Source organism: Scyliorhinus torazame, chromosome 4 (assembly GCF_047496885.1).
Source record: "Scyliorhinus torazame isolate Kashiwa2021f chromosome 4, sScyTor2.1, whole genome shotgun sequence".
Taxonomy (NCBI): Eukaryota; Metazoa; Chordata; class Chondrichthyes; order Carcharhiniformes; family Scyliorhinidae; genus Scyliorhinus; species Scyliorhinus torazame.
This window is the reverse complement of record NC_092710.1, coordinates 44,753,540-44,769,785: the sequence shown is the minus strand read 5'-3', so window position 1 is coordinate 44,769,785 and position 16,246 is coordinate 44,753,540. Positions and strand designations below refer to the sequence as shown.

Genomic DNA, 16,246 nt, shown 5'->3' with positions numbered 1-16,246 from the left:
CTCAAGGGATTTGAATGTGTCACAGGTGTCATTCAATTCCCCACTCCTGATGGTGCAGCCCCACTTTCCACAGCACCCCCTACCTACCCCCCTCCACCCTCTTCCCCCTCCCCCAGTGCCCTCAGTGATCCTCAACATGCTTCACCTTCCTAGCTCTACCGCTATGTTTCGGTGTCCCCCCAGCATGCACACCTGAGGTGGAGGCAGCCAGCTGCTTACTTCAAATCGTGGCCTTCGATGACTCTGGTAGTTGGTGTCAGCTCATCAGTTGACCTTCTTAAGGCACTGGAAGCCAGTCCTCCTGGTCACACTCCCCGAGCTTACAGCCGTCGCCACCTCATCCCAGGCGGCACTGGCTGCCTGTGGCTTACCCTCCGGGACCCTCGACTGCATCTGGGAACGTCGCCAGGTCCTCATCGGGTTGGCTGTGCAAGTGCTGTTTAAGTGCTGCTGTTCGCTGGGGGCCGGCAAGCGAGGTCCCGGCAAATCGGCTGGTGAGCCTTCATTTGCGGTTCTCAGCACAGGGGGCCTCATTAAGTGGACAGATTAACGCTGAACAATGCTGCCGGCCTCCCTGGGCAGGAAGCTCGCGGCAGTTCCCGCTGACTACCACACTTCGAATCGCGCCTGTGGATTTGTGAAGGGGAAATCATGTTTAACCAGCTGAAGAGTTGTTTGAGGAAGTAACAGGCCCAGTTGATAAAGGGAACCCAACTAGTGGATGTATTGTATTTACATTTACAGAAGATATTTAATAAAGGGCCACATCAAAGCTTGTTACGGAAAGTAAAAACTCATGTTATAGGGCATGCATGTTGGCTTGGAATAAAGATTGGCTGGCTAATAAATTGGCTTTTGCAGGTTGTCAAGCTGTAATGAGTGGAATGTCACTGGTACTGGTACCCTCAACTGTTCACAATGCATATAAATGACTTGGATGAGGGGTTAGAATGTTGCCAAATTTGCTGATGACACAAAGATAGGTAGAAAGTCAGCAATGAAAAAGACATAATGGGCGGGATTCTCTGGCCGGGCCCACCTGCCGCTCGGAAATTCCCGCCCAAGGTCAATGGAGCTTTACACAGTCCGCATCCCGCCCATGGTGATCTTGCGGCGCGGGGCGGAAGGCTCCAGTCCAATGAGTTTATAAAGGGAAATTGATAGGTTATTTAGTGTGCAACCATCTGGCAAATGGAGCATAATGTGGGAAAATGTGAAATTATTGAATTTAGCAGGAAGAATAAAAAAGATAGAAGAGACCCGCACATGAGTGCAAACGATAAGGCTGAAGTATTTGCAACCACCTGCAGCCAGAAGTACTGAGTGGCAGAACCATCTTCCTCCTCTTTGGGTCCCCAGCACCACAGAAGCTCCAGAACAAGCCGGGCTCCAAGTCAAGCTGTTCCGGTACTGCACGACTGGCATCCACCCGGCAATGTGAAAAATTGCCCATGTGGCATTTTGCCTCGCTCCATGTGATCGGCACGCAGATTATTCAATGGCTGATTCGCTTTCCTAACGTCACATCCGGTTCCCCATTGACCAATAGACAGGAGAGAGCAGGTTACACGCCCAGCACTAACACTGACGTCACCCGGTCCGTGCTTTGGCCGTGAAATCACGGAGGAGAGATTCCTCCATTTGTAGCTTACAGCAAGTAAGCAACAGGCGTGTGTGAAGAACTGAAGAGTTTGACGTAAGGAAGAAATGTAACATTGAATGACAAAGCAAGTGAGATCAGGAGGACTAAGCAGGCTCACCTGTCGCATTAAAAATAAGCAAAAATGGTGGATAGCGAGGTTCGGGCGGTGTGGGTCACGAAGGCCGGCCAGCGTGAGTCTCAATGGCCGGCCGGGGTGGGTGGCGAAGGTCAGCCGGGGTGGGTGGCGAAGGTCAGCCGGGGTGGGTGGCGAAGGTCAGCCGGGGTGGGTGGCGAAGGTCAGCCGGGGTGGGTGGCGAAGGTCAGCCGGGGTGGGTGGCGAAGGTCAGCCGGGGTGGGTGGCGAAGGTCAGCCGGGGTGGGTGGCGAAGGTCAGCCGGGGTGGGTGGCGAAGGTCAGCCGGGGTGGGTGGCGAAGGTCAGCCGGGGTGGGTGGCGAAGGTCAGCCGGGGTGGGTGGCGAAGGTCAGCCGGGGTGGGTGGCGAAGGTCAGCCGGGGTGGGTGGCGAAGGTCAGCCGGGGTGGGTGGCGAAGGTCAGCCGGGGTGGGTGGCGAAGGTCAGCCGGGGTGGGTGGCGAAGGTCAGCCGGGGTGGGTGGCGAAGGTCAGCCGGGGTGGGTGGCGAAGGTCAGCCGGGGTGGGTGGCGAAGGTCAGCCGGGGTGGGTGGCGAAGGTCAGCCGGGGTGGGTGGCGAAGGTCAGCCGGGGTGGGTGGCGAAGGTCAGCCGGGGTGGGTGGCGAAGGTCAGCCGGGGTGGGTGGCGAAGGTCAGCCGGGGTGGGTGGCGAAGGTCAGCCGGGGTGGGTGGCGAAGGTCAGCCGGGGTGGGTGGCAAAGGTCAGCCGGGGTGGGTGGCAAAGGTCAGCCGGGGTGGGTGGCAAAGGTCAGCCGGGGTGGGTGGCAAAGGTCAGCCGGGGTGGGTGGCAAAGGTCAGCCGGGGTGGGTGGCAAAGGTCAGCCGGGGTGGGTGGCAAAGGTCAGCCGGGGTGGGTGGCAAAGGTCAGCCGGGGTGGGTGGCAAAGGTCAGCCGGGGTGGGTGGCAAAGGTCAGCCGGGGTGGGTGGCAAAGGTCAGCCGGGGTGGGTGGCAAAGGTCAGCCGGGGTGGGTGGCAAAGGTCAGCCGGGGTGGGTGGCAAAGGTCAGCCGGGGTGGGTGGCAAAGGTCAGCCGGGGTGGGTCGCAAAGGTCAGCCGGGGTGGGTCGCAAAGTTTCTGTGGTTGCTAATTTTCTGACGACACAAAAATAGGTGGGAAAGTAAACTGTAAAGAGAATACAAAAGGGCAGAGTTAAGTGAGTGGGCAAAGATCTGGTTAATGGAGTTAATGTGGACAAATGTGAAGTTGTCCATTTTGGCAGAAGAATAAAGGGTGAGAGATTGCTGAGCTCTGAGATGCAGAAGAATCTGGGTGTCCCGGTGCAGGAATCACAAAGGGCCAGGATAGAGATACAGCAAGTAGGCCGGTGGCGGCCAAGGTACTTAGGGGGTTTATGGATCAGATGGGGGGAGTGGACCCATGGCGGTTTGTACACAAAACCTACTCCCGGATAGATTTCTTTGTTCTGGGCAGGGCGCTCATCCCGAGGGTGGAGGGGATGGAGTATTCGGCCATAGCCGTTTCGGACCATGCCCCGCACTGGGTGGAACTGGAGCTGGGAGAGGAGAGGGACCAACACCCGCTGTGGCGGCTGGATGTGGGACTGCTGGCGGACGAGGTGGTGTGTGGGAAAGTGAGGGGGTGTATCGAAAGGTACTTGGAGGTCAACGACAACGGAGAGGTGCGGGTAGGGGTGGTATGGGAGGCGTTGAAGGCCACCGTCAGGGGAGAGTTAATCTCCATTAGGGCTCACAGGGAGAAGACAGAGGGCATGGAAAGGGAGAGGTTAGTGGGGGAGATTTTGAGAGTGGACAGGAGATACGCAGAGGCCCCGGAGGAAAGATTACTTGGGGAAAGACGACGGCTCCAGGCGGAGTTTGACCTGTTGACCACAGGGAAGGCGGAGACACAGTGGAGGAAAGCGCAGGCCCCCAGACCTACGAGTATGGGGAAAAGGCTAGTCGGATGCTGGCACACCAGCTCCGTAAAAGGATGGCACCGAGGGAAATAGGGGGAGTCAAAGATGGAAGGGGAGCCACGGTTCGGAGTGCGACGAAAATAAACGAGGTATTTAAGGCCTTCTATGAAGAGCTGTACAGATCCCAGCCCCAACGGGGAAGAGGGTATGAGACAATTCCTAGACCAGCTGAGATTCCCGAGGGTGGAGGAGCAAGAAGTGGCTGGTCTGGGGGCACCAATTGGGTTGGAGGGACTGAGCAAGGGTTTGGGGACCATGCAGGCGGGGAAGGCCCCGGGACCGGATGGATTTCCGGTGGAGTTCTACAGGAAGTACGTAGACCTGTTGGCCCCGCTACTAGTGAGGACCTTTAATGAGGCAAGAGAGGAGGGGACCCTACCTCCGACAATGTCGGAAGCGACAATTTCTTTGACCCTAAAGCGGGACAAGGACCCACTGCAATGTGAATCGTACAGGCCGATCTCGCTCCTTAATGTGGATGCAAAGTTGCTGGCAAAAGTGCTGGCCACGAGGATCGAGGACTGTGTCCAGGGGTGATTCACGAGGACCAGACAGGATTTGTAAAGGGTAGGCAGCTAAACACCAATGTGCGGCAGCTCTTAAACGTGATAATGATGCCATCGGTGGAGGGAGAAGCGGAGATAGTGGCAGCTATGGACGCGGAGAAGGCCTTTGACCGAGTAGAGTGGGAGTACCTCTGGGGGGTGCTGCGTAGGTTTGGGTTCGGGGGAGGGTTTATCAGTTGGGTTAAGCTCCTTTACAGAGCCCCGGTGGCGAGTGTAGTGACGAACCGGCGGAGGTCGGAGTACTTTCGGCTGTACCGAGGGACGAGGCAGAGGTGCCCCCTGTCCCCCCTGTTGTTCGCATTGGCGATCGAACCATTGGCCATGTCATTGAGCAAGTCTAATAAATGGAGGGGGGTGGTCCGAGGGGGAGAAGAGCATCGGGTGTCGCTATATGCGGATGACATGTTGCTATACGTGGCGGATCCAATGGAGGGGATGGTGGAGGTCATGCAGACTCTAAGGGAGTTTGGGGAGTTTTTGGGCTATAAGCTCAATGTCGGGAAGAGTGAGCTCTTTGTATTACAGGCGGGGGACCAAGAAAGAGGGATAGGGGACCTACCGCTGAGGAGGGCGGAGGGGAGCTTTCGGTATCTGGGGATCCAGATAGCCAGGAGTTGGGGGGCTCTACATAAACTGAATCTGACGAGGTTGGTGTAGCAAATGGAGGAGGATTTTAAAAGATGGGACATGCTACCGCTCTCGCTGGCGGGTAGAGTGCAGTCGGTCAAAATGGTGGTCCTGCCGAGGTTTTTGTTTGTGTTTCAGTGCCTTCCCATCGTGATCACGAAGGCCTTTTTTAAGAGAGTAGGCAGGAGTATTATGGGGTTTGTGTGGGCGAATAAGACCCCGAGGGTAAGGAGAGGGTTCCTGGAACGCAGTAGGGACTGAGGAGGGTTGGCGCTGCCAAACCTGGGGAGCTACTACTGGGCAGCAAATGTGTCGATGATCCGCAAGTGGGTTATGGAGGGAGAGGGGGCGGCATGGAAGAGGATGGAGATGGCGTCCTGCAAAGGAACGAGTCTGGGGCGTTGGTGACGGCACCGCTGCCGCTCTCGCCGACAAGGTACACCACGAGTCCGGTGGTGGCGGCAACGCTAAGGACCTGGGGCCAGTGGAGACGGCGCAGGGGTGCAATGCGAGCATCGGTGTGGTCCCCGATCAGGGGTAACCATCGGTTTGTCCCGGGGAAGAGCTGGCATCGGGCGGGGATCAGAAGAATGGGGGGCCTGTTCATTGACGGAACGTTTGCGAGCCTAGGGGCACTGGAGGAGAAGTTTGAGTTATCCCCGGGAAATGCCTTTAGATATATGCAGGTGAGGGCTTTTGTGAGGCGACAGGTGAGGGAATTCCCGTTGCTCCCAGCACAAGAAATTCAAGACAGGGTGATCTCGGGCGCATGGGTCGGGGAGGGCAAGGTGTCGGCAATACACCAGGAGGTGAAAGAGGGGGAAGCGCTGGTAGAAGAGTTGAAGGGTAAATGGGAGGAGGAACTGGGGGAGGAGATCGAGGAAGGTCTGTGGGCTGATGCCCTGGGTAGGGTTAATTCCTCCTCCTCGTGTGCCAGGCTCAGCCTGATACAATTTAAGGTGGTTCACAGAGCTCACTTGGCGGGGGCGAGGAGGAGTGGCGGGAGCAATATCTCAGGTGGTGAAAGTCCGGGTCAAGCCAAGCTGGGGGCTAGCAATATTCTGAGTAGTGGATGAACCGGGAGTGCAGGAGGCGAAAGAGGCCGGTATTCTGGCCTTTGCGTCCCTAGTATCCCGGCGAAGGATCTTGCTAATGTGGAAGGAGGCGAAGCCCCCCAGCGTGGAGGCCTGGATAAACGATACGGCTGGGTTCATAAAGTTGGAGAGGATTAAGTTTGCCTTGAGAGGGTCTGCGCAGGGGTTCTACAGGCGGTGGCAACCGTCCCTAGACTATCTCGCGGAGCGTTAGAGGAGGGTCGGTCAGCAGCAGCAGCAACCTGGGGGGGGGGGCGGGGACGTCCGGGGGGTGGGGGGGGGGGCTGGGAGCTGCCTGGGGGGGTGGATGAGCAAGAGATAACGTGAAGAGTCGGGGAAACTGGCACGTACGGGAGAGAGCCAGTGTACAAAGCTATGTAAATATACTATTTTGCCAGGTGTATATCTTGCTCCGCGCGATTTCTCGTTTTTCTTTTTTTTCGTTACGGGGGGGGGGGGTTATTGTTTGTAAGGGAGAAAAATTGTGTTAAAAACTTTAATAAATATATTAAAAAAAAGAAAGAGACACAGCAAGTAAGTGGAAAACTAATTGAATGTTATGATTTACTGAGAGGGAAATTGATTACAAATGTACGGAGGGCATTGGTGTGACCGTCTGTACAGTAGTGGACTCTCTACTTAAGGAAAGCTGTAAATGGGGTACAAGCAGTTCAGAGAAGGTTTACGAGACTAGTACAAGGAATGGGCTAGTTGACTTCTGAGGAAAGGTTGGAGAGATTAGTGGCGGGACCTACTGGCCTTGTCGAGGCCGTTAAATCTCGCAAGAGGCCTTTATCGGGATCTCGCAGGACATAGCGATCTGACTCTTTCCCTCAATCGGTGTGATCCAGATTTCCATATTTAAGTGAGTAGTTAGTCTCACTTGAATATGCCCGTGCCAGAGTTACCCAACGTGCGGGATGGAACGGCCTGACCTCGGACACCCTGCCGTGGTGCCGTCTAGCACTGGATCAGGCAATACGGCACTTGGGAGGGGTGGCCCAGGCGATCGGAGGGCCCTGGGTTGTCGGGCACTGGGCAGGACGGTACCCTTGGCACTGACACCCTGGCACTCTGGCAATGCCACCTTCAGCTCGCCAGTGCAGGAAAAGAGTCTAAGTGTGGCTTTGACAGGGCATTCCTCACCGGGGTCCAAAAAAGCAGAGTCCCGTTTAATAGCAGGGTCGTTCTTGCTGCTGAAACCATCGGGAAACACCCCGTTAAACCCGCCCAAAACGAGGCTCCATTTTAGAAATTAAATCGTGCCCTAGGTTTGTGTCCTCCAGAGTAAGAGGCGATTTGACCGCATAAAAGCTTAGGAGGCCCGAGATGATAAGTTAAACAATATTTAATTAGTTAACATAAAGTAAAGGCAGCAACTTGGCTTACAACCCAAAGATCTCAGTCGGGAAAATCGGAAGTCGGTCCCAGTCTGGGCTGGCTTTTAAAGAGAGAAGTTACGAGCGCCAGCTGGGCAGACCTCCGCCCACTAGCAGGTGAGCTCATATTCTATGAGTCCCAAGGGGAGATCGATCAAGGTGCCCCCGTGGGTCTTGTGAGGGTTATAAGAGAGCAAAACTGTTAAGATGCTGAGGGATATTGACAGGGTGGATGTGAAGAGGATGTTTCCTCTTGTCAGAGAATCTAGAACTAGAGGTCACTGCTTAAAAATAAGGCATTGCTTATTTACGACAGAGATGAGGAGAAACCTTTTCTCTCAGAGGGTCGTCAGTCTCTGGAGCTCTTGTTCCGCAAAAGGGAATGGAAGCAGAGTCTTTGCATATTTTTCTGGCAGAGATAGATAGACTCTTGATTAATAAGGGAGTGAAAGGTTATCGGGGCGACGCAGGAATAGGGTTCAGGTTATAATTAGATCAGCCATGATCTTATTGAATGGTGGAGCTGGCTCAAGGGGCCGACTCCTGCTCCTAATTTGTATGTTCAGATAACCTATTCGCTGATGTTTCGTTTGGGTTCCATCAGAGTCACTCAGCTCCTGATCTGGTTACAGCTCTCATCCAAACACTGGCAAAAGAGCTGAACTCAAGAAGTGAGAAGAGAGTGACTGCCTTTGACATTAAGGTAGCACTTCACTGAGGGTGACATCAAGGAGCCTCAGCAGAACTGGAGTCAATGGCTGCAAGGGAGAAAACCCTCTGCTGGTTGGAGTCATACCGAGAACAAAGGAAGATGATTGCAGTGGTTGGAGGTCAAAAATCTCACTCCAAAGACATCACTGCAAGAATTCTTCAGGGTAACGTCTCGGGTCCAGCATTACAGCTGTTTTATCAATGATCCGCCATCATAATATCAAAAGTAGGGATGTTAGGGCAGCACTGTGGTGTAGTGGTTAGCACAGCTGCCTCACGGCGCCGAGGTCCCAGGTTCGATCGCGGCTCTGGGTCACTGTCCGTGTGGAGTTTACACATTCTCCCCGTGTCTGCGTGGGTTTCTCCCCCACAACCCAAAAATGTGCAGAGTAGGTGGATTGGCCACGCTAAATTGCCCCTTAATTGGAAACAATAATTGGGTAATCTAAATTTTAAAATAAAGAAAAAAAAAGTCAGGATGTTTGCAGATGAGTGTACAAAGCTCAGCACCATCTGCAACTCCTCGAAGAGTAAAGCAGTTCATGTCTATGTGCAGCAAGACTTGGACACATTCAGGATTGGACTTCGAAATGACAGGCAAAGATCATCTGCACCAAGAGAGGATTCAACATCTCCCTTGACATTCAATAGCATTAGCTCTCCACTTTCCTGGATGAGTGCAACTCCAACCACACTCAAGATGCTCAATATCGGGCGGCATGGTGGCGCAGTTAGCACTGCTGCCTCACGGCGTCGAAGACCCAGGTTCATACCCGGCCCCGGGTTACTGTCCGTGTGGGGTTTGCACATTTTCCCCTGTGTCTGAGTGGGTCTCACTCCCACAACCCAAAGATGGGCAGGGTAAGTTGATTGGCCACGCTAAATTGCCCCTTAACTGGAAAAAAAAGAATTGGGTACTTTAAATTAAAAAAAAAAAAATTAATATCATCCAGGACACTTTAGTAGCACATCCATCACATTTATCATTCACTCCCGCCACAATGACACATAGTAGCCGCAGTGTGTACCATCTACATGATGCACTGCAACAATTCACCAAGGCTCCTTTGATAGCAGTTTCCAAAACCATGATCTCTGCCATCTAGGACAATTCATAGAATTTACAGTGCTGAAGGAGGCCATTCGGCCCATCGAGTCTGCACCGGCTCTTGGAAAGAGCACCCTACCCAACTGCACACCTCCACCCTATCCCCATAACCCAGTAACCCCACCCAACACTAAGGGCAATCTTGGACACTCAGGGCAATTTAGCATGGCCAATTCACCTAACCTGCACATCTTTGGACTGTGGGAGGAAACCGGAGCACCCGGAGGAAACCCACGCACACACGGGGAGAACGTGCAGACTCCGCACAGACAGTGACCCAAGCCGGGAATCGAACCTGTGAAGCAAATGTGCTAACCACTATGCTACCGTGCTGCCCAAGAGTGGCATGGGAACGCCACCAACTCTTAAGTTCCCTTTGCGCGACACACCTTCCTGACTTGGAAATATAGCTCCGTTCCTTTGCTGTCATTGGTTCAAAATCCTGAAACTTCCTTCCCAATAGCACAGGAGGACTTCCTACAACGCAGTGGTTCAAGAAAGCAGCTCCACACCAGTGTCTCAATGGCAATTAGGGATGGGCAATAAATGCTGGCCGACATGCAATGCCCACATCCCATGAATGAATGAAAAATTAATCAAAATTGAAACAAATTTTAAATAAATAGACATGATCAGGTCTTTCTACGTATTTATCATATTTCAGTCTCCCCACCAGAAAGCATCTGATTATTTATGGTGCTGTATACGACTTATTTTCCCTTGTGATCGGTACAGCTTAGAGTTTGCGTGGTTAATTATTATTGGTATTTTTAAAGCATTTTTTTCTGAACTGGTGTTTATTATGTTTAGAAATTTCTGTTCTTGCAAATAGATCTCATTGTTCCTTTTCATCTTAATTCCATACTCAAACTCTTCAGTCACCAAAATGCAAACCAACAACTTGTTCCCAAAGTCATCATTCTTATTTTTCACCTTGGAATCTTACACAAATCTTCTTACTGTGTGAAGATTTTCTAACACTGCCTCTCTTTGTTTGAACTGGAAGGTATTTTTTTCTTTGCAACATGGTAAATGGTTTTACAATAATGAAAATACCCAGTTACCTCAGCCCCTCACATTTGTGCAGAATGGGTCCCAGCCGCTGTAGTCCTTCACACTGAATGTAGCACTTATGTAGATGAAGATATTTTGTTGTTTCACAGAGTTCAATGGTCTGTGACAGGACCTCACAGTCAATTGGGGTCAGCCGCAATTCTTGAAATGTAAGCGTTTCCATGGAGCCCACTGCCTTCTGAGCCAGTGTTTTATTCTGAGACTCAAACAGATAGTGCAATGCGATCAGGAGGTTCCTTTTACCAACTTCATTTGTGTTCCCAGTCTGTCCTTCAACCTTCTCCTTCACCCAGTCAATCACCCAACAGGTTGTTTCATGATCAAATCGACCCAGAAGCTTCTCCAGGGGCTGAGCTGACTGTGGGGAGGAGAGACCAGCAACAAAACGGAGAAATATCTCAAATCGCCCATCTTTCTTGCTGTAGGCTTCAGAGAGCAGTTTCCGGATGCCCCCAGGGTGTGGAGTCAGGAATTGTGCGAGTGCAGCTGCAAACTCCTGGATGGTGAGGTGTGGGAATGTATAAACCACACTCTGGGCAGAATCATCTCTCTCCAGAAGTTCCATCAGGAACCCAGACAGGAACTGGGAAGGTTGCAGATTGGACTTGATCAAATCTCCATCTCCAAACACAATCTTCTTCTCGGAGACTCCTGTGAAGGCCATCTCACCAAGCTTCAGTAACACATCGCGGGGGTTTTCAATCTCTCGGCCATGGTTTTTCAGAATGTTGTAAATATAGTAGGAATATAGTTGGGTGATGGTCTTGGGAACTTGCTGCTGTTTCCTGTCTCTTTGTGTAAAGAAGGGACCCAGTGACAGACCGAGGATCCAGCAGTAGGAAGGGTTGTAGCACATGGTGTACAGGATCTCGTTCTCCTCCACATGTTTGAAAACAGCTGCTGCCACTGTCTGATCTTCAAAAAACTTGTTGAAATATTCCTTCCGTTCATCACCAACAAATCCCAGGATTTCAGCCCGAATATTGATCTCAGCCTTTTCCAATAAATGTAATTCAGTGGGGCGGCTGGTCACTAACACTGAACATCCTGGAAGCAGCTTGTGCTGTATTAAACTGTACACAATGTCAGACACTTCACACCACCATTCGGGATCTGTGCACATGGACTGAGGTTCTGTATTTCTCCGATTGTCAGCAAAATCGATCCGGTCCTTAAATTCATCCAAACCATCGAATATAAACAGCAACCCCTCTGGATTCTTCCAGAGCTCTCCCAGAACATTCCCAAAGTAAGGATAGAAAAACAGTATCAGATTCCTCAGGTTTATTCTGCAGTTAACTTTGTTCAAATCCCGGAATTTCAAATTGAAAACAAATTGAAAGTGTGGGTATATTTTCCCAGTGGCCCAGTCATAAACAATCTTTTGTACCATTGTTGTTTTTCCAATTCCCGGGACTCCACTCACTGCTGCAGAATTCCCAGATTTGGATTTTGTCTGGGAAAAGCTGCTCTGGAACAATTGATCAGTTTGGATTTTTTCCAGCTCATTCCGGAGATCTTTCTTTCTCCACTCTTCATGGTCTCGGCCTCTTGCCAGCAGTTCATGTTCTACAAGTGTCCGATCTCGAACAGTTGAAATGATCGTTAGCTCAGCGTATCGATCAACCAGCTGGAAAATCTTAACCTTCTCCTTTATCAGGATAGTGTTCACCGTCAGTTTTTCAGTTTGCGCCCGGAGTGTCTCCTTGTGTTTCTGCTGAACATCTTGAATGAGAATAGACAGAAAGTGGTTCACAATGTTAATTATTGAAAGAAAAACAGCTTTCCAAGACTATCTCAGCATTCAGTAAAATGGGACAAGATTTCATTCACAGTTCCAGAGAGATACATGTCGAAGTTATTGGAATTGTTGCCTGAAAGATACCAGCTCCCGAGAAAATGTTCAAATCCTCATTTTCTTCTAACATTCACTGAATGAGGAGGTAACTATGAAGGTGATATTTTCCCTCTAATGTTAATACCATACAACCTGTCCTGTTCTACAGACAACACATTACAAATCCTCACACAATCTTGGTTAGAAGCCAACAGGGATCCGAGGTTGTGAGTTGTGACTAAATGGGTTCACAGACATCATGTTGAGAATCGCAAGCTTCCCCTTTCTCTAAGGCAGGTAGTGGAGAGGAGACTGACTCCTCAGTCATGGATCCATTTGATGCCGCTGCACAGCGAGGGCGCAGACATTGAGCCCTAAATGCTCTTGAACGGTAGGAAATACTTTGAACATCGAGCAGGCCCAGGTTGTTTGTACATGCCTTAGTGGAGGCAGGAGTAGTCAAATCCAACTCAGTGACTGACTGACATGTCTGGAGTTGCAGGAAAAAGCTGAGCTGGGAAGTTGAGTCCCAAATTCAAACTTTGCTACATTTCTGCTTCAGCCTGGTAGTTGTTCCAGGCCTCTTTACACCAGGAGAATGACTCTGCTGGACCAAAATCTAGGAAAAGGGTTTGACCACTGTGTTGTCTGAAGGGGCAGGGTCAGAGGAAGGGTCTGCGTAATGTGATCTGGGGGTCAGAGAGGCTTATTACAGTGTGCCCCAGGGTAGGTGGGGAACAAGGGCAGCAGATACTTGGGAACACCATCACCTAGAGGTTCCCCTCCAAATTATTGGCATCCTGATTTTGAAATAGGTTGCTGTTTCTTGACTATTGCTGTGTCAAAATTCTGAAATTTCTTCCCTAAGAGCCCTGTGGATGTACCTATACGTCTGGGACTGCAGCGCTTCAAGAAGGCAGTTCATGGCCACTTTCTCAGGGGGAACTAGGTATGGACTGTAAATACTAGCCGAGCCAGCAATTCACACACCTTGTAAGTTAATTTAAAATAGTGCATTGGATGGAGGGAAGAGGGCTGATTACAGAGTCAGGGAGTTAGTGAAGGGGGCTGACTACAACTTGAATTGGGGAAAGAGACTGCTTTGTGTATGTTGGATGGAAGGGGAGAGATGTTGATTTCATCGCCCGAGGTTCAGTGGAGGGGGCTGGCTACAGTGTGTGTTGGGGAAAGAGGAGAGGGGTTGATTACAATCAGCCCGCCAATTCTCCGGCCTGGATGGGCCGTGCGGCCGTAAGAAAAGAGCCGAGTCCCGCCGGCGCTGTTCTAACATGCTCTGGGCCGGCGGGACCTCGGCGTGGAAGGGTCGGGTGGCGGCCTGTGGGTGGGGGGGAAGGAGGGGGTCCGATGTGGCCTGGCCCGCGATCGGGGCCCACCGATTGGCGAGCTGGCCTCTGTGGCTGGGGGCCTCCTTTCCTACGCGCCAGCCCCTGTAATCCTGCGCCATGTTGCGTCGGGGCCGGCGGGTTGAAGGAGGCCACTGCGCATGCATGCGTTGGCGCCGACGCCACTGCGCATGTCCTCATTGGTGCCGGCGCAACTGCGCATGCGCGGATCCTGCGGCACGCAGTTCACGCCGGGATCGGCAGGTGGAGCGGCGCGAACCGCTCCAGCGTCGTGCTGGCCCCCTGTAGGGGCCAGAATTCGTACTGGAAGCGGCCCGTTCACGCCATCGTAAAACGCGACGGCGTTTACGACGGCGTGGACTCTGCCGCGAGTTTGGCGATTCCTGCCCTATGTGTTCGATGGAAGGGGAAGAGGCTGATTTCAGTGTGTGTTCGATAGAAGGGAAGAAGGGTTGAGACTCGTGGGTACTGGATGGAATGGGCGGATTTCAGTGTGTATTAGACGGAAGAGCAGCGACTGATTACGGGCGCTGGATGGAAGGGGGAGAGGCTGATTATAGTGTATGCTGAATGGAAGGGGAGAAGGGGCTGACTTCAGTGTGTGTTGTAGTTGGGAATGGGGAGAGGGGCTGAGGATTGCAAATTTTACTCTTGATGGAGTTTGGGGTCACATTAATTTGCAAGTGCTGAAAAGGAGTCACATTGGAGTATAGTTTGAGAAGCACTGTTCTCATAGGTCAAGCTTGAAATCAGCCATTGATAGTAAACTTCTGCAGAATTGGGATACAGGATATGGGATGTCTCCAGAATGTGAAAGTGCTGGGACAGCTCAGGAGGTTCACTGATACAATATCTAACCTTGGAAAAGTTATCTGCGTATTGTGCACACAGATGACTGCATTTGGACAGGAGCTTGCTTGTTACTATATCAGACCATCAACAGTTTCTCTGGTGCATTGTGTACACTGGGTGAGGGGTGGATTTAAAGGGTACTCTCTCCAATCTTACTTGTTCCACATTGGAGCTTCCAACCCCATAATGTCAACATCGCCTCCCACTCTTGCTTTAGGTCATCTGCTGCTGATGCATCAATCAATCCCTATGTACCTCTATAATGGGCCATTTCAGTGTCCTCCCATCTGGTTTCCCACTTTTCCCTCTCTTAAACTGGAGCTCTGTGAATTGCAACTGGGAAGGGAACGAGCTGCGGGTGTATCAGGACTTGAGTGCAGAACTGGCGAGTAGGAGGGCCGGGTTTAATCGGGTCAAGACTGGTCTCTTTAAGAAGGGGTGAAGTTCGGAGTGCTGTACACGGACCATCTGTGGGTGACTTTCCAGAAGCGTGAGTACTATTTAGGCAGGCCAGAAGAGGCGATGGAGTTCTTGAGAGACAATGGGCTGGGAGGAGAGTGAGGACATTGAACTTTGGAGTTTGTGCGTGTGTTTGATTGTTTGTTTTCTGAAAAGTTTTATCCCTTTGAAGTGTTTCCTTTGTTTTGATGGCGGGGATTTTGGAGGGCTGGCTGGTCCTGGGGGAACACCGAGGGTGAGTGCACCTTCTGCTGTTTTTATAGGGGCGTGTAGATAGGGGAAAGGGGAATTGGGAAGGTAGGGAATTTGGATGCCTTGGGTGGGGCCACCATGCTAGCTGGGCGGGCTAGTTAACCGGAGTGTAGTGGGGGCTGTCAGGTGGTAGGCGCAGGGGAAGGGGAATGATGGGGTTGATGTTTTGTTGAAGATTGGAGGGGGGGGGGGGGGGGTGTTGCTGGCAAGGGTGTGGTTGATATGGCGCAGTTGGAAATGTATCGATGGCGGTGGACATCCGATGGTGGGCCTGGAGGGTCGCGCAACACGGGCCGGGTGGTTGGCCCCAAAAAGGGTATGGCTGACCGGCAGTGGAGGGGGTGGGGGGGGGGGGGCCGGGGAGACCCCAGACCAGGCTGGTCACGTGGAACATGAGGGGGCTGAATGGGCCAGTGAAACGGTCACGTGTACTGATGCATCTGAAGAGTCTGAACGCGGACGTGGCCTTTTTTGCAGGCGATGCACTTAAAGATAGGGGACCAGACACGGTTCAGGAAAGGACGGGTGGGGCAGGTGTTCCATTCGGGACTGGATAGGAAAATGAGGGGGGTGGTGGTGCTGGTGAATTAGCAGGTGGCATTCGAGGTGGGGAATATTGTGGCAGATTTGCGGAGGTTTGTACTGGTGAGTGGTAAGCTGGAGGGGATACCGATGGTCCTGGTAACTGTTTACACCCCAAACTGGGATTATGTAGACTTTATGAGGCGGGTGTTGGGGAAGATTCCTAAACTGGACTCGCACTGGTTGATCATAGGGGGAAATTTTAATATGGTTATTGAGCCGAGTTTGGACCGGTTAAGCCTGAGGTCAGTAAAGGTGTCGGCAGTGGTGAAGGAGATGAAGAAGTTTATGTATGAATGGCGGGGGTTGGGGGGTGGACCCATGGAGGTTTGGGAGGCTAAGTGCGAAGGACTTTCATACTTCTCCCATGTGCACTGGGTGTACTCCCGGATTGGTTTTCTCGTGTTAGTCAAGGTGTTGCTGGTGGGGGCGGTTGACTCGGAGTATTCAGTGACCCACCCACAGCATTGGGTGGATTGACAAGTAGGCTGGTTTGTGGGGGGGTGGCAAGCACCCGCAACGGAGATTAGCTGGTTGGCATGAGGTCTGCCATTCCCTTTGGATATGGGGAGCTGAATGATACGGGGGAGGTCATGGCCGCCGCGCAGTGGGAGGCAC

At 52.0% G+C, this 16,246-nt stretch overlaps 1 protein-coding gene across 1 annotated transcript in view; it reads right to left on the bottom strand.

Annotated features, from left to right (window-relative positions):
• Window positions 1–16,246, bottom strand: part of LOC140411323 (uncharacterized) — a 196,212-nt gene that overhangs the window by 104,229 nt on the left and 75,737 nt on the right. The window contains exon 8 of the mRNA XM_072500444.1: window positions 10,273–12,007. Within this exon, the coding sequence (XP_072356545.1) occupies window positions 10,273–12,007 (1,735 nt within the window). The remainder of the gene's footprint in view (window positions 1–10,272; window positions 12,008–16,246) is intronic.